Below are 27446 nucleotides of genomic sequence, written 5' to 3'. Positions count from 1 at the left end.
CCGGAAGTGACCCCTAATGACCTTTGACCCCAAATAAAACAATACCACATATACATTAGGTAAACATAATTCATGTGTGAACATACCGTCACTCTCCTATGTTTTTCTTAGCTAAAAAATTTTTTGAAGGAATTTCGTTTTTTACCGGAAGTGACCCCTTAATGACCTTTGACCTCAAATCTGTGTATGATTTATAGACACTGGGTAATGACAATGCATGTGTGCAAGTGGCGTTACAGTCCTGAGAAATTTGTGGGAGAAGTAGCATTTTGAGTTGAAATCACATTTTTGACCCCTGTAACCCCTACGTGACATTTGACCCCACGAATTTCATATGACATGTAGGGGGCATGGTCAGTGATGATAGTGACTAAGTAAGGTCAAAATGCTAGATCAAATGTAATGGTCGGCAGAAGAAGAAAGAAGAACTAGACTTAGCTGTGGTCTAAGACCACGAACACAGCCGTGTTGTAACCCCTTAATTACCTTTGACCCCAAAATCTACGAAAACCCCACAGGCATTGCCTTATGTCAATGCATGTGTGTACATAGTATCATTCTGCCATGTTATTTGTGACAGAAGGGACATTTTGAATGTTTTCGTCTTGGACCGGAAGTGACCCCTTAATGACCTTTGACCTCAAACAAAAAAATACCACATATACATAAGGTAAACATAATTCATGTGTGCACATACCGTCACTCTCCTATGTTTTTCTTAGCTTATAAAAATTTTTGAAGGAATTTGGTTTAATACCGGAAGTGACCCTTAATGACCTTTGACCTCAAATCTTTGTATGATTCATAGACACTGGGTAATAACAATGCATGTGTGTAAGTTGCGTCACCGTCCTATGTAATTTGTGGGAGAAGTAGCATTTTGAAGGTATTTCGTTTTATACCGGAAGTGACCCCTTAATGCCCTTTGACCTCAAACAAAAAAATACCACATATACATTAGGTCAACATAATTCATATGTGCACATACCGTCACTCTCCTATGTTTTTCTTAGCTAATACAAATTTTTGAAGGAATTTGGTTTTATACCGGAAGTGACCCCTTAATGACCTTTGACCTCAAATCTGTGTTTGATTTATAGACACTGTGTGATATCAATGCATGTGTGCAAGTGGCGTTACTGTCCTGCGAAATTTGTGGGAGAAGTAGCATTTTGAGTTGAAATCGTGTTTTTGACCCCTGTGACCCCTGCGTGACCTTTGACCCCACGAATTTCATGTGACATGTAGGGGCATGGTCAATGATGGTTGTGACTAAGTTGGGTCAAAATCGGTGCAAGCATGTGAGTGCTAGAGCAAATGTAAAGGTCGACAGAAAGTTTTCGTACGATACAAGACACAGCCGCGGCACGGCTGTGTAAAGAAAGAAAGAAAGAAAGATCCTGTAAGAAAAAAGACACAGCCGTGACTAATGTCACGGCTGTGTAAGAAGATCCTGTATGAAAAAAGAGACAGCCGTGACTAACGTCAACGGCTGTGTAATGAATGAATGAATGAATGAACCTTGTGAAAAAGCTTTTAAAGGCACACTACCGGATAATAACCCATCTATATGCTGTTATCAGATTATTTCCACATTATTCTGAATTCTGCTGTGTTGTGTTTGAGATCTTGATAAATGCAATAAAAAAAACGGAGCTACTTTATTTCGTGCGGACGTATACATTGTTAATTTTTCACTTGTTCTGTAGTTTTAACGTGACGTCACTACCAACTTTGAAGCAAACCAGAGTATATATAACAGTGCCGGTAAATTTCTTCATGTATATTACCATTTTGGAGCGTCAGATTATATATATAAATTGTACTTTATACTACGTGTGAGAGTTTTGTAACAATTGGAACAGTTTGGAAGATTAGAAGCAAGTATGCTAGTTCTAACCGTCAGCATTCTTTTGGTTTCTGTTGCTGCGCAAGGTAAGTGTATCAATACAGTCATCTATAATTATCTCCAACAAATTTAAATTTCTGTGCATTGATGTTTTCAGTTGAAATAGCAATAAGATGTCTAATTATATTCTCCACATTTTGATACTTAATTTTTCTGAAAATCCACGCATATTTCAAAGATGCATTTTTCAAACCTACACTGAATACCTACTGTCCACATAGAAGTACAAACCAAATCTGTGGCATCGGGGGTCGATGCTTCGCGTCACACGCACTGCGTGTTTTAAAAAAAAGCGACGCGTAAATAGCGTAGTGCGCTCAGCCAGTACAAATCGCGCAGCAGTTGGCGCGCCAAAGAAGCATTTACGCACGCATTGTACCGAAATAATTATTCTCATACCTCCAGTTTCCGAGGTCTATTTACTTTGTACTTCTATGTGGACAGACTGTACTCAATCTGCCTTAATTGATAACCGTTTCAACAACTGCGAGAATTTGTTGGGCTTTATATACAAACAGGACCGCGACACTCCGGCACTTGTTGGAAGACATATGGTACAGCAGACAGTACATGTACAATGTGATTCTCTCATTTATAATTAGGATTACGTCATTGCCAGAGCTTGTTTATTTGTTCATTAGAATGACTGACAGCGGTGGGCGGACTTATACTCTAAAAATGTGATTCTCGGATAAATTATAGGTCACTAGGTCAATTCGGACCGTCTCTTCCTCAGATCTCTATGTAGGACTCTATGGTATCTTCTCATTACACGATCGTAGTAAGACTTGGCCGGCGACGACGCTTGCGAATTGCCTGTCTTCAGCTGCGGTATAGCACGGTATAGGCAGTTTGTGGAGAGTGTCCTATCTCTATATTAAAGGATCTCTGATACAAATGAGGTATTATGAATGTGCAAAATATTTTTTGGCTCTTTTGCTATTTCAGAGTTCAACAATAATAATTATCTGATGTGTTTTTGTTTTTTCCTTAATATGAATAATTCTAAGACGATACCTGTGAGGTCAAGATTTTCTGTGTGGTATTTCTAGATTCTTCGAGTGTTTGGTTTTCAATCATTAACATTATTAGGATCCTTTAAAATGTCTATATATCAAAAAAATATATTCACAGTAACCATCTCATTTCCTTATTTATTTTAATTGTTAGGAAATATTCATATGTGTACATGTAGTTCACCTCTTGGTTACAACCTAGATGCAATAATATACACAAAAAACATTTATTGAGTAAAGTTATACATTCACTAGTTCTTGCAGTTAGTTCTTGCAGTTTGTTCTTCGCATAATTTTACCTTTGCTATCTTGGCTTTCGGGCCCCTACCTTTCATTTTAAAACAATGCCAATCACAAATCCCCCCTCGCCTGTTCTGGTAAAGTTTTATGTTTGTTTGTTTGTTTGTTTGTTAGTCTGTTTGTTTGTTTGTTTGTTTGTTTTTTGTTGTTGTTTTGTTTGTTAGTTCTCTTGGTGTTATTTTTAATCTGTTAGAGTGTGGTAACTTACTGGGGCTTCCTATAACGTTGTACAACACTGGAGAAAAGATACAATTTGAAATAATAATTGTTGTTATTTGTTGTTTCATTCTTAACTCCAGATGAATTTCGCCTTGCCGGTGGCCTTGATTCTACCGAGGGCCGTGTAGAAGTGTTTCATGACAGCATCTGGGGTACAGTATGCGATGACTACTGGGCTAGAAATGATGCCAAGGTCATATGTCGTCAACTTGGACTTCCTCATATGTCTCCAGCAGCCTTGGGGTATGCCTACTTCGGACAAGGATCTGGCACAATATGGATGGATAATGTAGAATGTTCAGGAACGGAAACAAGCTTGGACAGATGCAGCCATAATGGATGGGGAATTCACAATTGTGGACATGACGCTGATGCTAGTGTCATTTGTACTGATGGTATACAAATTATTTCCCGTAACTGAATAAGGCACCAACGATGATGATAATAATAATAATAATAATAATAGCACTAACACTAATAATAATAATAATAATAATAATAATAATAATAATAATAATAATAATAATAATAATAATAATAACACTAATAATAATAATAATAATAATAATAATAATAATAATAATAATAACACTAATAATAATACTACTACTACTAATAATAATAATAATGATAATAATAATAATAATAATAATAATAATAATAATAATAATAATGATAATAATAATAATAATAATAACACTAATAATATAAAAAATATTAATAATTAGATTACAAAAATAAGAATATGAGTAGTTTTTATCTGTTCCTGCTTCGATAACACCTCTGTCACTTTCGAAGAGATATTAGAGTGGTTTGTTGAGACATTACTCGGTGGTCACTCGATAGTTGGCCCAACAATAACTTAGAAAATATTCTTGATCCTTTACACACCTCAAAGAGTTTGCCATGATTTGCTATGGATAAGTTCTGTAGATTTAGTCCGTTGACAAAGTCAGTGACCATTGTTGAGGAGTTAAGAAGATAATTAAAGAAACGGAGTTAAGAAGATAAATAAATGCCAGAAGCTATTTAGAGGTTAATGACTGCGCATCAGTTGTTTTGAGGGTATTGTGAAATATCTAAACATTGTGCTTTGGAACCGAGGAATATCCCGAGGGGCGCAGCCCCGAGGGATTTAAAATGATACCAATTTGACATTGCGGACGGCGGTCAGCGTCCGCGTAAATTGTTCGAACGCGTAACACGTCACGTAACGCGGTTATTGTAGGGCGTACTTTTAGCTACGTCACGAGACGCGGTCATTATACTTTTTCAATGACCTGCATTTGCGTCCGCGTATTTAAAAGTTATTATCTGTGATTGGATCGCACTTGCTGCGCATATTAATGAGGTTATGAATCTATTGTGGTGGATATCCAACTTACAGTTATGTCAACATTTGGTTACTCATCCATAATAAAGGCAAATAATGATTATGTGTTTCTGTTATAATCAAATAACCGTATACATCCATCCCAAAATCTGATTGCTTTTATTATATGGGTGAATGCACAAGAAAAGAACGGGTTTCTCCATAGGGCATGTACTTAAGCCATTTTTGGAACTGGCCTAATTGGGCGAATTATCGTGTGTTCACCAGTAATGATAGGCGCCCTGTTCACTTTATAGCAAATCAAGGATGTATTGCTTGCAGATTAATTTGTTGCATTCACACGTCAATCGATACCGTGGCTGGAACGTATTATAACAACCATCAAATAAGTTTGCTATGTTCTATACTTTAAAATTTACATGAATAGCATATTAAGAATAATTACAATTGAAATGTATAATAACATAAAGTAATTACCACCCTTTAAGGAACACCCTTCAACCATTATTAAGGAACGATTAATCGTATGCCAGATGTGGGCTATGCATTTGACTCGCATTATGACACCTCATTTGTTGCAATGGTACAAATATTGATGTCGCAGCGTACATTTAAATGAAGGTAACGCAAGATTTGAAAGATTTTTGATACATGTTTATAATGTGTCGACAAGTACCTTATTTGTAGCGAGAGAAAGAAAGGAAATACAATACAAGTTTCTTGGCTTTGATTTGCGTAAATGTCATTTGTGTGCTTTGAATTATACACAGTTGACACATTTCCTCTGAGCAGAGAAAAACAAGTCACAAGATAATGGTCAAAGTTGTTCACATATGTGAGCTTTCGACAGGAAGACTCTGTTTCTTTTTCAAACTGATGGGATTGGTTTATGACTTATTGATCTTGATTGTCAAGAGATGTCTTAAGTTTTCATTTTAATGGGCATATATTTTGCTCGGACAAGTTTAACTCCATTCGAAGAGAATAATTATTGCATTACAAGTTGACACTCGTCACGTTTGCAATTTTTTATTCGTAAAAAGAGGTCCTTTTCCCGCTCGAAGCAAAATGATTTTCAAGGCAGCTGGCTGAATTACGTAAGTAAATAAAGCGGACACTATAGGGGAGAGTGGGTAATCCCGAACACTTTTTCATTTAAGCCTATAGAATAAACCATACCAATATTAAGAGTGGGTAATACCTTGAATTATAAGCACGTTCTCATTAACTAAACCTTAATTAATAATAGTACAATAGGTATGTAGCTGTCTGCAGAGTATGCAGATTACTGAAAAGCAAATCGATTTTGAAGAAAAAAAATCAACGGATCGATGGTAAATGTTTATCTTTCCAACTTTTAATATAAAAATACATGCTTCTAATCTTGCTTGTGATTTCCAGGGCCAACTAAATATCGCCTTGTTGGTGGCAACAATTATACTGAGGGTCGTGTAGAGTTACTTCTTGGTAACATTTGGGGGACAGTGTGCCATGACGGCTGGAGTAAAGCTGAAGCAAAAGTTATATGTCGCCAGCTTGGACTTCCATACAGTTTTCCAGTAGCTCTAGGTTATGCCTTTTTCGGAGAAGGAACGGGATTTATATGGATAGATAGTATAGGATGTGACGGAACTGAAACAAGTTTGGACCATTGCAGCCATAGTGAATGGGGAGTTCATGATTGTGGACATGACGATGATGCTGGTGTCATTTGCACTGACGGTATGTATGAAGTAAAGAATGAATATGATGTTGCTTCGTCAAAAGTATGAATTGTCACAATTCCGCAATTGTGACGGTTCCTACTTTTTGACAAGCTGTATCAAAAACCATGAAAATTCCGGAATTGTGACCGGAAGTTAATTTTAATTAATTATAATGAAAGAAAGGAATTTATTCCTTGAGTTCTTTCTTTTATAGTTTATTTATTTATTAATCATTTATGTATCAATTTTACTTATTTATTTGCCATTTTATTTTATTAGTGAATGTTGCGTTCATTCTTTGTCTATCAAGTTTGATCAAAATTCAAGAAAAAAGTAATTTTTTTAACTTCCTTCCTTCCGTCATAAATACATTATGTACTATGCTCGATCTTGGAACCTACATGTTCTGCAAGTAGAACAAAGAGTATCAACATTCGACATTAAAGGAAGGTGACCTGGTATATTTGGAAAATCAAATTCTTTAATACTTATCTATAACATTAAATGTCGTCCCTTTCAAACATTCATGCATAAAGAACATGTAAATGTTCCTTGTAAATGTGACTAATTCCTTATAGAATTACTGACATTTTATACAGCATGATTTTGGTAGTCTACAGTGTTTTTATTAATGATAATCATCATGATCAAATGACAGATCCTATTTTTCTCATTAACATATTGATTATAAGGAGTTCCAAATCGGTGTATTTCCGAAGATATGATCAAAAACTGTTGAATTAGTCTAAAATATGGTAAACCACATTTGAGACTAATTCGACAGTTTTTTGATGATTTCTCCGGAAGTATACCAATTTGGAACGCCAAATTTCAGCATGTTAATGAGAAAAATATAAGCTTTTAATACCTGATGCCAAAATCTGCATTTTGATGGGGTAAAGTGAGGGGATGAGGTTGTCAATCAGGTCACCCACCTTTAAGTAGCGCGTTCTGGCTGGGTGTGGCTGGGAAGTACAATAAGATCCAACTGCGTGTGTTAGGGACTTTAATGCACTTATGGGGTATGTATATAATAGATATTCTGCTTGATGACACTGAGGTTTTAGAATTATTGAAACTTGGTATTTTGTTAGGGATACAAAATACCCAATGCTTAAATCACCTCTTTCATCCCAAGAGGTTCACTGTAGACTTGGAGAAAACTGGAATAATCCTTCCCCCCATCCAGGACACGTGCCTCCTTGTTCCTAAATACACCACTGGACTGATGTATAGCCTGATTCCTAGTGCTGTTCCACTTACATTGACTTCAGCATGTCGACAGAAGAGTAGATCCCTCTTTGTAAAAGATGCGCACTTTGTCGTAATCCAAAACATTGGCTACGCAAAACAAATAACTGGTTCGTAAGTTTCCTTCTTTGAAGGCACGTAAATGTAATCACATTGAAAAGCCCAATACAACACTTCCATACATCTGTCCCGAAAATATCTTCCTTATCGCCTTTGTAGTAAACTACAATATCTTCAGGAAGCAGGACTGCGATGCAGTTGTCCCCACTTATTTTGACAGTTGCGTTGAATCAAAACACCAGACTTCAGCAAGTCGACAGAAGAATATATATTCCTTTCTTGGAAGAAGTACGTTCTTGGACGTATTCTAGATCTTCTCCGACAACACTGGCAAATAGTAGTACTTTGACTACATAAAGTATTTCTGGTTTGCAATTTCCTTTCTTTGAAGGAATTGGACTGTAAGCATATTAGCTAGCTAGCCCAGATCAACACTATCAACTGTGAAGAAATACGAGGGGCAGTCAGTATGTTTTAAGAGTTGACTCGTGACGTCATTTGTGGATCGTTTTCATGGCATTTCTCAATGATTACATAAACACTGTACCTTTGTCTTTCAAACAACACATGTAAAAATTATATCACACACATAATTACATAACAGCATTAGCATAAAATCAATGGTCTAGAGTCACCTGGTGAAATTGTGTCGTTTTTGTTAAGGGAAATAAGAGGCTGGAATGAGGTATTGTTGTATTTTCTATATTTTCTCAGGAATTAAAGCATGGAGAATGCTGCCTTTTGGAACAGTAATAGAACACAAACTACCAGTTTATTAAACCATGTTTGTTGGGCTGTAAAGGTTTTTAGTTTATTTAAAATGCGTGGTCAAATTTTGTGTCTTTTTTATGACAAAAACAAGGCTTTTCTTTCTTTAAAAATCTTGATATTGCCAAAAATAGCAAACGTGGAAATTTAAATTTTTTTGCCAGTTCTGTTGACTAATCTCCAAACATTTAAACGGGAGTCTCCCTAGAAAACATTTGAATCCGTGATTAAAATATAACTGTTATTGTACCATTGTTACATTTATACAAAAAGTAGTGGTACAAAGAGAGAGGCCATCGTGTGAACGAGAAATTTATTTTTAAAACTTTTCTGTTCATTTCAGGTTGAGATCATCAATAAAAATTCATATGAATATTTAAATTACAATTTTCATAGCATTTTGTAATATTTTAGGCCCTATTTACATGGAATTTAGCCATTTTCGTGCATTTCCACCATGTTGTATCGGTCATCCCACCTGCGCATGCGCAGATTGTTGTTTCATTTGCACCAGTTATCATCGCACTGAGTACCAGCTCTCACACGTGACCAGTCATTATATTTTAGTCTGTTTCATTTTGGAGATAATTAATGTCATTTGTAATAACTGCCTTTTCATTTTCGCCATTTTTGCAGAATAATTTTGCTTCCATTCAAGGCCTAAAGTTGTTGAAGTTTACAGACGTCCCATTTCCACCAAAGTTTAATGGCAAGTCTCATATTTTACCAAATGCAAACGGAGGACCTAGTGTTTATTCCTGCCCAAAACTAGCCATATGCACCTTGTACATTTGCTGTTTTCAGACATTGTAAACACGTGTTTTTTCTGTAATTTAAAAGGCCCGCCTTTTTGCGTGATTTGGCAGTGTCCCTAGTATATTGATTTTATGCTAATGCTGTTACGTAATCATGTGTATGATATAATTTTCACATGTGTTGTTTGAAAGACAAGGTACAGTGTTTATGTAATCATTGAGATATGCCATGAAAACAATCCACATATGACGTCACGAGTCAACTCTTAAAACATACTGACTGCCCCTCGTATGTTTACCTTTTCTTATATATCAGGCCCTGGGAAATCCCAAGTATTAATACACATGATGAGAACTTGGAAATTCCCAAGCCTTAATTATAACATTAACCTTTCTCATTACTCATTACATCACTTCCTGAGGGGAAATCCCATTACATCACTTCCTGAGGGGAATCCCATATATGATGTCATCTTTACTTTACAATCTCTAGGGGTATTCCCATATGATCCAAAATTAGAAATGATTCAATTTGTTTTTGATCAAGTTGATGCAAGAAAGGGGAATCCCTAAAATGTCTCATAAAATATATTTTAATTGTAAACAAAGATAATCAAATTAAATTACTCAGGGCACATCACAATTGACAATACATGGATAAATTCACACAACAGTAAATCGGAAACCGTTCTAGTAGCACATTTACTGACAGTGGACATACCTACTAAAATAATCTTACTTGTGATTTCCAGGGCCAACTGAATATCGCCTTGTTGGTGGCAACAATTATACTGAGGGTCGTGTAGAGTTACTTCTTGGTAACATTTGGGGGACAGTGTGCCATGACGGCTGGAGTAAAGCTGAAGCAAAAGTTATATGTCGCCAGCTTGGACTTCCATACAGTTTTCCAGTAGCTCTAGGTTATGCCTTTTCGGAGAAGGAACGGGATTTATATGGATAGATAGTATAGGATGTGACGGAACTGAAACAAGTTTGGACCATTGCAGCCATAGTGAATGGGGAGTTCATAATTGTGGACATGACGATGATGCTGGTGTCATTTGCACTGACGGTATGTATGAAGTAAAGAATGAATATGATGTTGCTTCCTCAAAAGTATGAATTGTCACGATTCCGCAATTGTGACGGTTCCTACTTTTTGACAAGCTGTATCAAAAACCATGAAAATTCCGGAATTGTGACCGGAAGTTAATTTTAATTAATTATAATGAAAGAAAGGAATTTATTCCTTGAGTTCTTTCTTTTATAGTTTATTTATTTATTAATCATTAATGTATCAATTTTACTTATTTATTTGCCATTTTATTTTATTAGTGAATGTTGCGTTCATTCTTTGTCTATCAAGTTTGATCAAAATTCAAGAAAAAAGTAAGAATTTTTTTAACTTCCTTCCTTCCGTCATAAATACATTATGTACTATGCTCGATCTTGGAACCTACATGTTCTGCAAGTAGAACAAAGAGTATCAACATTCGACATTAAAGGAAGGTGACCTGGTATATTTGGAAAATCAAATTCGTTAATACTTATCTATAACATTAAATGTCGTCCCTTTTAAACATTCATGCATAAATAACATGTAAATGTTCCTTGTAAATGTGACTAATTCCTTATAGAATTACTGACATTTTATACAGCATGATTTTGGTAGTCTACAGTGTTTTTATTAATGATAATCATCATGATCAAATGACAGATCCTATTTTTCTCATTAACATATTGATTATAAGGAGTTCCAAATCGGTGTATTTCCGAAGATATGATCAAAAAACTGTTGAATTAGTCTAAAATATGGTATACCACATTTGAGACTAATTCGACAGTTTTTTGATGATTTCTCCGGAAGTATACCAATTTGGAACGCCAAATTTCAGCATGTTAATGAGAAAAATATAAGCTTTTAATACCTGATGCCAAAATCTGCATTTTGATGGGGTAAAGTGAGGGGATGAGGTTGTCAATCAGGTCACCCACCTTTAAGTAGCGCGTTCTGGCTGGGTGGCTGGGAAGTACAATAAGATCCAACTGCGTGTGTTAGGGACTTTAATGCACTTATGGGGTATGTATATAATAGATATTCTGCTTGATGACACTGAGGTTTTAGAATTATTGAAACTTGGTATTTTGTTAGGGATACAAAATACCCAATGCTTAAATCACCTCTTTCATCCCAAGAGGTTCACTGTAGACTTGGAGAAAACTGGAATAATCCTTCCCCCCATCCAGGACACGTGCCCTCCCTTGTTCCTAAATACACCACTGGACTGATGTATAGCCTGATTCCTAGTGCTGTTCCACTTACATTGACTTCAGCATGTCGACAGAAGAGTAGATCCCTCTTTGTAAAAGATGCGCACTTTGTCGTAATCCAAAACATTGGCTACGCAAAACAAATAACTGGTTCGTAAGTTTCCTTCTTTGAAGGCACGTAAATGTAATCACATTGAAAAGCCCAATACAACACTTCCATACATCTGTTCCGAAAATATCTTCCTTATCGCCTTTGTAGTTAACTACATTGTAGCAAACTGGAAAGTCCCCATTCTAATTCTTTTGCATTCATATTTGGCAACAGGGTGTTTCACATGGAGCAATATAATGACCATTTTTTGTTATCTTTTCTGTTTTTTAAAGGACCAACTGAATATCGCCTTGTTGGTGGCAACAATTATACTGAGGGGCGTGTTGAGCTACTACTAGGTAACATATGGGGGACAGTGTGTGATGACGGCTGGAGTGCAGCTGAAGCAAAAGTTATATGTCGCCAGCTTGGACTTCCATACACTTCTCCAGTAGCTCTAAGTCGTGCCTTTTTCTTAGAAGGTGCGGGATTTATATGGATAGATAGTATAGGCTGTGACGGAACTGAAACAAGTTTGGACCATTGCAGCCATAGTGAATGGGGAGTTCATAATTGTGGACACGACGATGATGCTGGTGTCATTTGCACTGACGGTATGTATGTATGAAGTAAAGATTATTACGGTGAATTTGACAATGAAAACTGACAAATAAATAAACATAATAATTATTAAGATTAAACAATAATGCCTAGATACATTCATATGAATAAGTGAATTGATTAATTAATTGTAATAAATGAAAGGAGTTTGTTCCTTTGTGTCTTTCTTTCATACAAACAAGGGAGGACGCCTACGCATCATACGCTAAAACATATAACACTGGAATAGCACATAATATATCGATATAGGGGGGAAAGAATCACGTATCGCACACTAGTTCAAATGGAAACATATGCATAGGCAGATAAAGCAGAGCAAATACTCCGGACATACCTGCCGCGCCTGTGCGGGGACATGAACCCCAGACCTCTCGCTTGCAGGGCGATCGCTCTAACCACTGAGCTACATTTATTTATCATTCTTTAACACTTGAGAACGTTCCTGCAATCTTATTGGTTCTTACCCGTGTGATATGACATGATATCACACAGGTCAGCGAGTGCGCATCGATGCGATGCGCGTACTCGCTATTTGAACCAATCGGAGGAGTATAGGAACAGCGGGTCTGATCGATTTTTAAGCACTAGGTAATTCCTTGTAAAATGCAAGATTTAGTTTGATTAAAATTTGTAATACTTATGATGTTTTTATTTGAATTGAAATGTTTAAGAATGAGAATAAAGATATTGTTTTTAGCCGCTGTCGTGCATCTGTCGTCTCATATGTGAGTGGACGCGGCGAATCAGCCGTAAACTCCGCAAATTGTATTCTGAGTTAAAGTGTAAAATGTATGTGAAGGTCGTATTCATAGGTGTATCAATTCGTTGCGACAAGTATCTTATAAACGCTGTTTAAATCAATCAATAATACTACTGCTGAAGAGGATAATAAGGGTCTTTTTATCTTTTCAGTTTCCGTAAGTCTTTTGTTCAGATACGAAAACGCAAGGGATTCAGTAAGTTACTGTAATCTGATTTCATTGTTAACTCTGAAGTACCAATCAGCTTATTTCAATAGAGGTGATTGCTTATGTCAATAAAACCGGGAGAGAAAAGATAATGATAACACCAGTGTTTTTAATGGCCTAGCGCCCTCTTGGTAAATTGATCTACATTAATTTGACAAAATGCATGCCAATCCGAATGACAAAGTCCACTTTTTTCTGTAAAAACGTTGCAAATAAGCCCTAAAATCACAAAAGGTCCGCTTATGAGCCTGTCGAACCCCAAAGCACTTGTGCCCCCCCCCCTTGATCAGTCTCCCCACTCCCTCCCCAGTCCCTACTCTCTCCTCTCGAGTTCTTCTCTTTCTAGTCTTTCAGTCTCTCCCTCTCCTCTCTTTCTTCCTCACCCCTCCCACTCTCACTTGTTCAGTTTCAAGTATTTCCCTCCAACCCTCCCTCCCTCCCTCCCTCACTCTCCATCCGTTGCGAAATTTATCAGTATGATCCATGACTGAAAATAAGCTCTGCAAAAATAACATTTAAAATAAACCCGAGCCTTACATAGAGCATGTTTATAGTGAGACAATCTTTCCGTTATTTAGCTAAACTACCGCGTAGTCTAGATTTGCAATGGTTAGTAAAACATAAACAAATATAGACTGCGTGGCAGTCCAGCTAAATACCGCATAATCTGGTACGAATGAATAGAATACATTATCTTTGCTCCAGTGCAATTCTTTTGTATTGCATTTCAATATAAAACATGTTTACCAAATCACCACTTGTACGCGCCTCATTGGGAGATATTTGACTATTTTAGACGCTCGTTTCATCGCCAATATGAAAGACTTTTGCTTATAACTTGGCAACATGGTTAGTATATATTTCAATGCAAGACTATTTTTAGGAGCCACTTACGTCTAGGCGTAAGTGCATATACACCAAACACAAGTCAATTGAAGCCGTACAATTTCCCGTGAATTTAGGACCGTAAAATTTAGACTCTTCTTTTGTCTAGATTAGTACCCAACCGCACATCTCAAGATTTTATGTAAAAAATCAATATAACTTACCAAAACGAAAACTGAAATTCAAATTTTCAGTAACTAACAAAAGGCTAGAATAAAAATTGGTTACACCTGGGAGACTACCACTTCAGAATAACAATAACTTACAAAAACGGATACGGTTACGGAAACAGAAACTGAAAAGATAAAACGACGGTAAGGGTCTTTTTATCTTTTCAGTTTCCGTAAGTATATTGTTCAGATACGAAAACGCAAGTGATTCAGTAAGTTTACTGTAATCTGACTTCATTGTTACCTTTAAAGTACCAATCAGCTTATTTCAATAGAAGCAGATGCCTATGTCAATAAAAGCGGGAGAGACAAGACCGATGTTTTTAATGGTCTAGCGCCCTCTCGTCTTTGCATTGCTAAATTGATCTATATTAATTTGACAAATTGTATTCCAATCCGAATGATAATGTCCACTTTTTTTCTGTAAAAACGTTGAAAATAAGCCCTTAAATCACAAAAGGTCTGCTTATGAGCCTGACGCGCCCCAATGCACTTGTGCAGGGCCACAGTGTCGCACTTCCCTCGTATCAATGTTTTATCTCCCTATTTTGCTTCCTCCTGCCCCCCCCCATGATCAGGCTCCCCACTCCCTCCCCGGTCCCTACTCTCTCCTCTGGAGCTTTCTCTTTCTAGTCTTTCCGTCTATCCCTCTCCTCTCTTTCTTCCTCACCCCCTCCCACTCTTACTTGTGCAGTCTCAAGTATCTCCCCTCCCTCCCCCTCCCTTGCGAAATGTATCAGTATGATCCATGACTGAAAATAAGCTCTGCAAAAATAAACATTTAAAATAAACCCGAGTCTTGCATATAGGCCCAACCAATTATCAGATTAGCTTGCCATTGGTACGAATGAATAGAATACATTATCTTTGCTCCAATGCAATTCTTGTTTTGTATTGCATTTCAATATAAAACATGATTACCAAATCACCACTTGTACGCGCCTCATTGGGAGATATTTGACTATTTCAGACGCTCGTTTCATCGCCAATATGAAAGACTTTTGCTTATAACTTGGCAACATGGTTAGTATATATTTCAATGCAAGACAATTTTTACGAGCCACTTACGTCTAGGCGTAAGTGCATATACACCAAACACAAGTCAATTGAAGCCGTACAGTTTACCGCGAATTTTGGACCGTAAAATTTAGACTCTTCTTTTGTCTAGATTAGCACCCAACCGCACATCTCAAGGTTTTATGTATATAAACAAGATATTCCTGAAAAAAATTGGTGTCAGTTCCAATTTACAATGTAATTATTATTTGAATGTAATGTTAAAGATGGTTCCGAAAAATGGCCAAAAGCAATTCGACAAATAAAAAAATAGGCAAACGTGGTGACTAATTTGCATATCTTGCGACAAAAATTGCATCGGATCTTACGACTGCCGCTTACCACAACCTCATCAAGTTACATCCCTATACGCCTCACCAGTTCTTCGAAATGGCAAAAAAACCAAAAAAAACAAACCCAAAAACAATTTTTAAGTTAAATATGCAAATTAGCTACCTAATTTGCGCCAATTGCATCAAGTCTTAGGGCAGCCACTTACCACCACCCTACCAAGTTATACCCCAATACACCTCACCAGCTCCGTGAAACTGCCGCTTACCATGCTTACCACAACCTCATCAAGTTATATCCCTATACACCTCACCAGTCTTCGAAATGGCAAAAAAACAACCAAAAAAACAATTTTTAAGTTAAATATGCAAATTAGCTACTTAATTTGCATATTTTGCGCCAAACAATGCATCAAGTCTTAGGGCAGCCACTTACCACCACCCTACCAAGTTACACCCAGATACACCTCACCAGCTCTGAGAAACTAACCTGGAAGCCAAAGGCATTTAAAAACAAAGTTCACACAATACAAATGTATAAGACCCCATTATAGCATAAGGCAATTTATAAGTCATTTTAAATGATTTTAAATGTGACGTATACAATTTGTCTATAACACAGGGAGATATAAAATGTAGGGATTTGGGTACTTTTTGTTCAATTTTCACAGAAATTGAACGATTTTGGCCTATGTTTTTGTTTGTCTGTTTACCCCTGGGTCGCTGAAACAAAGGATTATATTAATTAAATCACCTAATTTATAATTAATAAAGGACAAAGAAAGATAAAAGCAAAATTATGCTTCATTTAGTTAAAACAATAGTAACATCCCTGTTGTGTACAAAAATATAACTCTATACGACAATGCATATCAGGATCAATTCATGGACTAAGTGCACAGGGAAATGTTGAGTATGTAAATTAAATGGAACAGCCAAAATGCCAATGGGTATGTAATTTAACTAGAACAGCCTTAAATTGTTATCGATATTAATATTGACGTCACAGATTCGATTTGTCACGTGATCGTCAAACCTGTACTAAAGGTGTCAGTTCTGCAGGAACTGACACTAAAATCAATGTAACTTACCAAAACGAAAACTGAAATTCACGAGCTTCAAATTTTCAGTAACTAACAAAAGGCTAGAATAAAAGATTGGTCACACCTAGGAGAGTACCACTTCAGAATAACAATGACTTACAAAAACTATTACGGATACGGAAACAGAAACTGAAAAGATAAAACGACGGTAAGCTTCTACCTATTTCTATAGAATAGTTCTTGACTTTGTTTGCTTTGGCTAAATCCTGTTCAAGTGGTAGATAACAAAGCATTGTATTTTGTCTAGGTATGTATAATCAACAATGAACAATGAAACGATATTTCTGAACCTCGTCGTTGACTTGGGGATGATTTGAAATGACCGCCAATTATGACTGTTGGATATTTATTACCAGAAATGTAGAAAAGAGACACATGTAGAACCGATAAAAATACAATTTTGTCGAAGGAACAGAGTTCAACAAATCATAACCCCGCTTTTGGATATCGTTTGAAGTCAAATGATATACCATTTTAAAGCTTATGTTATATATTTTCTAAACACGAAATAAAACAAAATGGACCGGGGCCAACTTTACGGCTGATTCGCCGCGTCCAGTCACATATAACATGGGTGTCGCCCGTGTTATATGAGACGATAGATGCACTCCAGTGGTTAAAACAATACCTTTATTCTCTAAATTTTGACTATGTATTTGTCCATTTCTTTTTATTAGAGCACTTTGCGTTTCTTCTTTATATAACTAGTTTGGTCAAATGGAATGCAATGAACACATGTGCTATATTTTTTCTGGTTTTTAAAGGGCCAACAGAATATCGCCTTGTTGGTGGAAACAATACTACTGAGGGCCGAGTTGAGCTACTTCTAGGAAACAGATGGGGCACAGTGTGCGATGACTACTGGAGTGAAGCTGAGGCAAAAGTTATATGTCGCCAGCTAGGACTTCCATGCAGTTCTCCAATAGCTCTAGGTCGTGCCTTTTTCTTAGAAGGATCTGGATTTATATGGGCAGATGAAGTAGGATGTGACGGATCTGAGACAAGTTTGGACCAATGCAGCCATAGTGAATGGGGAGTTCATAATTGTGGACATGACGATGATGCTAGTGTCATTTGCACTGACGGTATGTATGAAGTAAAGATTGAATAGGATGTTGCTTCGTCAAAAGTATGAATTGCCATAATTCAGGAATTGTGACAGGTCCTATATACTTTTGACAAGCTGCATCAAAAACACAGGAACTGTGCAAATTCTGAAATTGAGACCTTTGACACCGTTATATTTTTGGAATGATGAATATTCGTTTCATTTGACACGACACAGGTCCGATTTTTTTTAAAAGCTACATTCTTCTTACTTCTTACTGTCACAAAATAATAAACTTGTATTCTATATGGTGACACTGAGGTTTTAGAATTAATTTAATTGGTAATATATCTTACTACGGGTAGTAAAAACCCAATGCCAAAATCACCTCTTCCAAGTTCACGCAAATATACACAACAATACAAAACGTCCCAAAATTTCAGAATTTGTAAGTGAATTAGCGAGCAAAGAAAAAGGTCCAAATATTGGGAAGAAAGTACACTTTTTCAAAATCAGCCCCCCATGAAATCCTGCGTACGGGCCAGCTGCATGTAAGAAAAAATCTAGGATAACAATCACTGCTTTAGGATTACAACAAGGTCATGACAATCTTTATAATAGTGATACTCAACCAAAAATCTTGTTCTTTGTGCTAATCCGTTTCTCTGAAGTATTATCCAAACCTAGATCCAATGAATTCCACTGACTTGGAGATAGCTTGCTTAATTCTTTGCCATCATTTGCCCTCCTAAGACGGCGCCCAGTGTATGTGCCCTCCCTTACCTCTAGCTGCCCCACTGGACTAAAGTATAACCTTTATTCAAACTTGTCCGGCGAAGACCACTGTTGACTTGAGTATTACAAAATCTTTGCACAGATAATCATGATAATTTCCAAAACGGTGCTATTTCACCACTCACTCGCTTTCTTCAGGAACATATTCATAGTGTTGTTTCATTAAAATGACGGTTCATAAACCAGAGCATGTCGACGGAAGAAGAAATCCCTTTTTGTGAAAGATGTGTACTTTTTCGTACTCCAAATCTTCTTCGTTCTAGATGGATTAGTAGCACATTGGCTACGCGAAACAAATGACTGGTTTGCAAGTACCCTTCTGTAGGCACGTAAATGTAATCACATTGAACAGCCGAATATATTCCATACATTTGTCCCGAAAATATTTTACTTCGCGCCTTTGTAGCAAACTACATTGTAGTAAACTGGAAAGTCCACATTCTAATGATATCGAATTCTATTATATTCATATTTAGTAACCGGGTTCTTCATATGATGCAATGCAATGATCATATTGTGTTGTATTTTTTTTCTGGTTTTTAAAGGGCCAACAGAATATCGCCTTGTTGGTGGAAACAATACTACTGAGGGCCGAGTTGAGCTACTTCTTGGTAACAGATGGGGCACAGTGTGCGATGACTACTGGAGTGCAGCTGAGGCAAAAGTTATATGCCGCCAGCTTGAACTTCCATACAGCTCTCCAGTAGCTCTAGGTCATGCCTTTTTCTTAGAAGGTACGGGATTTATATGGGCAGATGAAGTAGGATGTGACGGATCTGAGACAAGTTTGGACCAATGCAGCCATAGTGAATGGGGAGTTCATAATTGTGGACATGACGATGATGCTAGTGTCATTTGCACTGACGGTATGTATGAAGTAAAGATTTAATAGCATGTTGCTTCGTCAAAAGTATGAATTGCCATAATTCAGGAATTGTGACAGGTCCTATATACTTTTGACAAGCTGTATCATAAACACAGGAACTGTGAAAAATCTGAAATTGTGACCTTTGACACCGTCATATTTTTGGAATGATGATTATTCGTTTCATTTGACACGACACAGGACGATTTTTTTTTATTTCTTTACGCCATCAAACTTTGAAAAGCTACATTCTTCTTACTTCCTACTGTCACAAAATAGAAAACTTGTATTCTATATGGTGACACTGAGGCTTTAGAATTAATTTAATTGGTAATATATCTTACCACGGGTAGTAAATACCCAATGCCAAAATCACCTCTTCCAAGTTCACGCAAATATACACAACAATACAAAAAGTTCCAAAATATCAGAATTTGCGAGTGTTTAGCGAGCAAAAAAATCAGGTTTTTACGGTTTTTTGGACAAAAAAGGTCCAAATGTTGGGAAGAAAGTCACTTTTCAGAAAATTGCCCCCCCTGAAAAAAAGTCCACTTTTTCCAAATCAGCACCCCCAATGAAATCCTGCGTACGGGCCTGCATGTAAGAAAAAAAATCTAGGATAACAATCACTGCTTTAGGATTACAACAAGGTCATGACAATCTTTATAATAGTGATACTCAACCAAAAATATTGTTCTTTGTGCTGATCGGTTTCTCTGAAGTATTAACCAAACCTAGATCCTATGAATTGCACTGTAGACTTGGAGATAGCTTGCTTAATTCTTTGCCATCATTTGCCCTCCTAAGACGGCGCCCAGTGTATGTGCCCTCCCTTACCTCTAGCTGCCCCACTGGACTAAAGTATAACCTTTATTCAAACTTGTCCGGCGAAGATCACTGTTGACTTGAGTATTACAAAATCTTTGCACAGATAATCATGATAATTTCCAAAACGGTGCTATTTCACCACTCACTCGCTTTCTTCAGGAACATATTCATAGTGTTGTTTCATTAAAATGACGGTTCATAAACCAGAGAATGTCGACGGAAGAAGAAATACCTTTTTGTGAAAGATGCGTACTTTTTTGTACTCCAAATCTCCTTCGTTCTAGACGGATTAGTAGCACATTGGCTACGCGAAACAAATGACTGGTTTGCAAGTACCCTTCTTTGGGCACGTAAATGTAATCACATTGAACAGCCGAATTCATTCCATACATTTGTCCCGAAAATATTTTACTTTGCGCCTTTGTAGCATAAACTGCATGCATAAAGTCCGCATTCTAATAATATCGAATTCTATTACATTCATATTTAGTAACCGGGTGCTTCATATGATGCAATGCAATGATCATATTGTGTTGTATTTTTTCTGGTTTTTAAAGGGCCAACTGAATATCGTCTTGTTGGTGGCAACAATCCTACTGAGGGTCGAGTTGAGTTACTTCTTGGTAACAGATGGGGGACAGTGTGCGATGACTACTGGGGTGCGAATGATGCTAAAGTTATATGTCGCCAGCTTGGACTTCCATACAGTTCTCCAATAGCTTTTGGTTATGCCTTTTTCGGAGAAGGTTCTGGATTTATATGGGCGGATGATGTAGGGTGTGATGGAACTGAAACCAGTTTGGACCAATGCAGCCATAGTGAATGGGGAGTTCATAATTGTGGCCACAACGATGATGCTGGTGTCATTTGTACTGACGGTATGTATCAATGCATATTCATAACCTCATTAATAAACGCGATGCGTGCGATCCAATCATATTTTATTATTTGTGAAAACGCGAACGCAAATCGAGGTCATTAATATCTCACAATTGACCGCAAAATGCGTAATTGTTCCAATGTCGCACACAATTGACTTCTGCGTGCGCCGTATTGTGCCTCCAACGAACTGCGCGCGCGCTGGCTGCCGTATTTGGATTGCGCGCTACCATATTTGCACAGATTCTGATACGCACTTTTGTTATTGGTCGTTTTGTTTTAGCCTGATCGATTTTGGGAAAGGGAAGATGTAAAATTGTTTATTTTACAAACTTTTGAGGAAAATTTTGTGTTATTTTTTAAGTTAAAAGATCAAAGTGACGGTTATGAATGAGGTTAATAACTTTGCATCGGTTATATGTCGGGCATTGTGAAAAATTTTGCTTTGGACCTCGGAATATCCCTCGGTTCCAAAGGCAAAATGTTTAGATTTTTCACAATGCCCTCCAAATAACCGATGCGCAGTTATTAACCTCTAAATAATGTTTGACCCTTGTTGACATTCATTAATTCATTTTCATTCATTTTATTTTTCACTCATCAAATAACAAAAATAGAATACATACAATGAACGAATTCAAGGAAAGGCCAAGAAGAGGTCTGAAGGTCTATGATCTCTTGTTTGGTTAATTCATCATTTGACATGGCAGCAGATTGTCATTTCAATGAAGAGGTCACTGTAAGCTGTCATATCTTGATATGAATTAACCTAAAAACATTTTATTTAAATAACAGTAAACAATGTTGTTGACCGACTACAATAATTTTTATTTATTTCACCCATGATATTTTATTACCTAGGCGTGAGAGTTGATAGTTCTGGTTTACGAATTTTCCATTATAAGGCCTATATAATAATCCTAACACCTAAAAATCTTACAAAATCTTACAAGGAAAACCACTGTGCATGCATGCATTCCACGTGATGTGATGGCATTGCGCAATCACCGTAAGTCATTTGTGGGCACCAAGTCGCTGGCCGAGCAAGCAACTCCCCCGTGACATGAGGTCGGTCATCGTGTGCGTGGCACCGAGGGGTCCCAGGGTCAATTCCCGGGGGTACCAAGTGAAATCTTTCTTCATCTTCTCTCCTTTTTCGTTCCTTCTCTGCCTTCCGATAGCAAAAAAACATGTTCCTCGTTAGGGTTCATGTTTATTTGCGGTTACTTTTAAGTACCCGCAAAATATTTACTTGATGTTTTTAGGCCCAGCACAATATCGCCAATCTTTCTTCATCTTCTCTCCTTTTTCGTTCCTTCTCTGCCTTCCGATAGCAAAAAAGCATGTTCCTTGTTTGGGTTAATGTTTATTTGCGGTTACTTAATATTTACTTGATGTTTTAGGTCCAGCACAATATCGCCAATCTTTCTTCATCTTCTCTCCTTTTTCGTTCCTTCTCTGCCTTCCGATAGCAAAAAAGCATGTTCCTTGTTAGGGTTAATGTTTATTTGCGGTTACTTAATATTTACTTGATGTTTTTAGGTCCAGCACAATATCGCCAATCTTTTTTCATCTTCTCTCCTTTTTCGTTTCTTCTCTGCCTTCTGATAGCAAAAAAAACATGTTCCTTGTTTGGGTTAATGTTTATTTGCGGTTACTTAATATTTACTTGATGTTTTAGGTTCAGCACAATATCGCCAATCTTTCTTCATCTTCTCTCCTTTTTCGTTCCTTCTCTGCCTTCCGATAGCAAAAAAGCATGTTCCTTGTTAGGGTTAATGTTTATTTGCGGTCACTTAATATTTACTTGATGTTTTAGGTCCAGCACAATATCGACTAGTCGGTGGAAATCAACCTAATGAGGGTCGAGTTGAAATTCGTTTTGGCAGCGTCTGGGGTACTGTGTGTCATGACTACTGGGGTATCAATGAAGCAACGGTAGTATGTCGCCAGCTTGGACTTCCACATGATTCTCCAGTAGCTGTTGGGAATGCACACTTTGGTCAAGGAGATGGACCAATCTGGATGGATGATGTTGGATGTGCAGGGCCTGAACAGACATTGGGCGATTGCACTCATCGTGGATGGGGAATACACAATTGTGGACACAATGAAGACGCTGGTGTCATTTGTGCTGGTGGTATGTATCCAAAAATAATTCAGTTTTGTAAGATGCTATGGGGTATCAACCACCATTCCTATTAGCAGTACCTAAATGATACCTAAGAGGATTTCCTTTCAAAAATCAATAGCAAAGCACTTAGGATGGTGTAAATGGTTGTGAGGATTTGTTTTTAATGTGGGAACTTGCCTTGCAAGCATCTTTAACATGTTTAAGGCGGACATTCAAAAAAATTCCTTCTGCCTTCTCGGTCTTTGTTTTTCATTTCCAGATATAGCCACTATACCACCTTGTATGCCTACAAGTACAACCAATTCGCCAACAATGGGTAAGTAACTATAATTGTCACAATTCCGCGTTTTCAAGGTAGACTTTAATTCTTACTGGGAAGGAATTCAATTTCTCATTGTTAGCGCCAAATGCAATTTCTACTCTTTCGACAATATCTCACGCCAAGCAATAAAAAATATCAAAAAGCTTGACAGCCCTGTCTGTATTTCCATTATTCCCGATATATGCAATATCCCATTTCTTCATAAAACTTTAATCAAAGTATTCTAGAATACTTCGATTTAATTCTCTAGAGTAAAAGTATTAAATTCTACTTTCTTTTTTAAAATTTTCATCAACTTTGAAGACCCCTGTACAGACATCAAACCAAGACGTACCGACCTATCTGATTTGGGATTACCGTGGTTATTTCGAGGTTGGGTTGATGTACAGGGACAGGGTGCCAATAATGATTACTGTCGGTACGTATGTCATCGTCATCACCGCATACTGTAGAATAGCAATCAATGCTCGGTATTCGAAATAAATTGTGCCATCTATATTGACTAAAGCGATATAGCCCTGAAAGATCCACTTCCGTCGACATATTCTGTTGGTCCCCGTGCGATCGCTATGTGATGGCAGTGGTACATCTTGGTTTCAACGGCTTCCCCAAGCAAAATACTTGCAATCGTTATCAGCCTAGTCATTCACTGAAAAATAATATACATTTAGAATAAATTCGAATCTGGCAATCTTGCCTAAAGCAATTATCAGATTACCAATTCCAAATGTTACCTCAATGAATAGAATTTACGTGCAACTCAGGTAGCAACACGGGCACTTGTGATTTTCGGCCGATTTCGCTTAGTCGATAGGTGGCGCAACGAATTATGAATACCGAGAACGGACACCGAGAATTATAAACCAGGGCTAGAGTTCAGTTATACTATGGTTAAACTATATTTAGAGTTTAGGGTTAGGTTATACTAGGGTTAAGCTTCCGGGTATGTTTTACTGATATATGAAAAAATGTATCACAACGAGTGAAAAATATAGTCCATATATTTTAAGCAGTAAACCTGTAAAATTACCAATTTTAAGTAATTATTTACCAACCCCGACCCAGAAAGAAGAAAGAAGGGAAGAAAGAGAAAAGAAAGAAAGAAAGAAAGAAGAAAAAAAGAAGAGGAAGAATCTTTTGATACTTATTGAGTTGATACTTGAGTCGACACATTCGTCGGAACAGGCGTTTGCCCTGCACTATGAACCCTTTTCAAGTAAAATAGGGGTTCCTTGTGGAACCCTAAAGCTGTGAATCAAGCGCGCATGGTTCGTAAACGAACCCTATTATCATTTTGAAGAACTCTTGAAGAACCCTTGAAGAACCCTTTTTTCTAAGAGTGTATACTATATTCAACTATAAGCCAGGGTTAGGGATAGGTTATACTAGGTTTAAACTATAATCCAGGGTTAGGGTTAGGTTATAATAGGGTTAAACAATAAACGAAAACTTTTCTTTTTGACCTATTATCATGATTATTATGTTGTCATTAAACTCAACAACTTCAAGCGCACATGGTTCGTACACGAACCCTATTATCATTTTGAAGAACTCTTGAAGAACCCTTGAAGAACCCTTTTTTTTCTAAGAGTGTATACTATATTCAACTATAAACCAGGGTTAGGGAGAGGTTATACTAAGTTTAAACTATAATCCAGGGTTAGGGTTAGGATATAATAGGGTTAAACAATAAACGAAAACTTTTCTTTTGACCTTTTATTATGTTGTCATTAAACTTAACAATTTCACAATACATGTGAAAATATAAATATAAATGTGACCAGTAGCTTCCTTGAGTAATTTCCTAAAAGATCAGAATATTTCTCTTCAGAAATAAACTGTATTATTTTAGCAAAATACCCAAAACTGAACAAATATGGCCTGAAGGCTCCGATTCTCGTTAAAAAACATCGGACAGTCTGAGAAACAAACAGATGCTTTTCAAAGGAATTTGTCTTTGGAAATAAGTCAGGAAACTCAGTCTGATACTAAAGTAATATTGAGCTGGATGGTAAACTTTTCAACTATATATACATGTACATTATTAAAAAATATGATGTTCACTTGTAGGGTAATATTAAATGGTGGTGAGCAGTACTTGTCATGCGCACTCGCTGGCTCTACAGATGATCATGTCTACACCTCCCCTAACAAGGCTGTTGATTGGTTCGATGCTGGTCACACGGACACGTGGTATATGACAGACGAAGATGGCGATGGCCGAGATGATTACTGCAGGTGAGTTTCGTTAGAGACTGGTCGAGTGCAGATCCGTCGGAACACTCTTTTCAATACGGAATAAATGCTAACCTCATCGTGACATCATCCAGCAGCAAAGTTCATTTTCCATTGAAAAAGCGTTACCGACGGATCTGCAGTCGACCATTTCGTTAACCCTCTCCACACCGGTATCAGCTGCAGTCGACAAGTTCCCAATTTTCTTTTAAAATTTAAAATTTCAAAATTGTACATTTTCATGCCAATGTTTGGAATCAGAGTGAAAAAGGCATTAAAATGAGTACAAACAAGCACAGCATTAGTTCAGCGGTTCTTGATTATTTTGAGAAAATAAACTGAGCTCAAAAAGAAACTTATCCACAACTTGTGAATCAGACGGTCATATCTTATAATCCTATCCACCAAAATGAACCAAAATTACACACAGGATTACTTCAATACTCTACTCAAAACACATGTCATGTAACCAAGCAGTTGTCCAACTGACACAACAGCAAAATGCACTGAAACGGAACAGCAATCTGGACCACTTTCACAGCCCAATATTTGGCACCCAGCACAATATATCTGTGAGAATGCGTACACAATCCTTGCACGGATGATAAAATGGTGCTGTTTCTACTTTGCATGCACTTTCTTCAAGAAACAGGTCTCGTTCCACACTATTCCACTTACTCTTTGGGAATTATCATCTGTGCAAGGATCTTGTACATATTCTCACAGACTTCTTGTGCTAGGTGACAATTATTGGGCTGTGAATGTGATTCAGGAAGCTGTTCCATATAGCGCATTTTGCTGTTGTGTCAGTTAGACTTCTTATTTATTGACATGTGTTTTGAGTAGTGTAATAAAGTAATCATGTGTGTAATTTTTGTCCATTTTGACGGACAATATTGTAAGATATGACCTTGTGAAAAATTATAGGTGTTTTTTTTAGCTCAGTTTATCTTAAAACTTGTTTCTTTTTAATATGCCTAATTACAGTATGCCTTCACTAACTGCTGTTCCTAAGATCATCATTATGAAGATATGGATCAAAATCACAACATATGGCTTTGTCATGTTACTCTGTTTTGACTCTCAAAACACTATGATTTCACTTGCTACACGTCCGGAGCACATTACTTTTATCGCATCATCTCAATATTACAGAAACATGCTTTGCGTTCAGGATACATTCCAGATTTAGTTGTCAGAATTATTATCATTGTAAAATGATGGTGAACTACTAATCTCAAATAGCTTTTCTTTAATTGTTTCTATTGGTTTACCCACAATGTATTTTTTTTACTTGATCCGTATTTCTTGATTTTCATTTCTATATTGTTCTTGCAGGTGTGTTGGAATTCCACCAAACACCGTGATATCATGTATGAAAGCAGGTGATGACAGCTTTGTCAGTCATGATGACTTCCAGATACCGGACTCTACCGGATGCCACTACAACAAAGTCAATCCATTCTTTGGGATAGCTTAAGGAGAGAGCCACTACAATACCCACTTATGGATAGCCTTTATTACTTTTTGGAGGCTTAATATAAATCTTTATGACCAATCATATTAAA

At 37.0% G+C, this 27446-nt stretch overlaps 1 protein-coding gene across 1 annotated transcript; it reads left to right on the top strand.

Annotated features, from left to right (window-relative positions):
- The first annotated feature begins 1886 nt into the window (after window positions 1-1886).
- On the top strand, window positions 1887-27446 carry LOC140140645 (scavenger receptor cysteine-rich domain-containing protein DMBT1-like). Its single transcript, XM_072162402.1, has 13 exons — window positions 1887-1935; window positions 3525-3839; window positions 6179-6499; window positions 10070-10237; window positions 11973-12293; window positions 17537-17857; window positions 19161-19481; window positions 20866-21186; window positions 23007-23327; window positions 23581-23637; window positions 23947-24061; window positions 25714-25881; window positions 27217-27446. The coding sequence occupies exons 1-13, from the start codon at window positions 1887-1889 to the stop codon at window positions 27356-27358; spliced, it is 2940 nt and encodes a 979-aa protein (XP_072018503.1). The 3' UTR covers window positions 27359-27446.

Source organism: Amphiura filiformis, chromosome 19 (genome assembly GCF_039555335.1).
Source record: "Amphiura filiformis chromosome 19, Afil_fr2py, whole genome shotgun sequence".
Classification (NCBI taxonomy): domain Eukaryota; kingdom Metazoa; phylum Echinodermata; class Ophiuroidea; order Amphilepidida; family Amphiuridae; genus Amphiura; species Amphiura filiformis.
This window is presented reverse-complemented; position numbering and strand designations above follow the sequence as displayed.

Excerpts from the sequence above, each read along its gene's own strand:
- LOC140140645 (XM_072162402.1), top strand. The coding sequence starts at position 1,887 with ATGCTAGTTCTAACCGTCAGCATTCTTTTGGTTTCTGTTGCTGCGCAA. Across the intron at positions 10,238-11,972 it reads CAGTTTTCCAGTAGCTCTAG|GACCAACTGAATATCGCCTT; the intron begins GTTATGCCTTTT and ends TGTTTTTTAAAG. Across the intron at positions 17,858-19,160 it reads TAGTGTCATTTGCACTGACG|GGCCAACAGAATATCGCCTT; the intron begins GTATGTATGAAG and ends TGGTTTTTAAAG.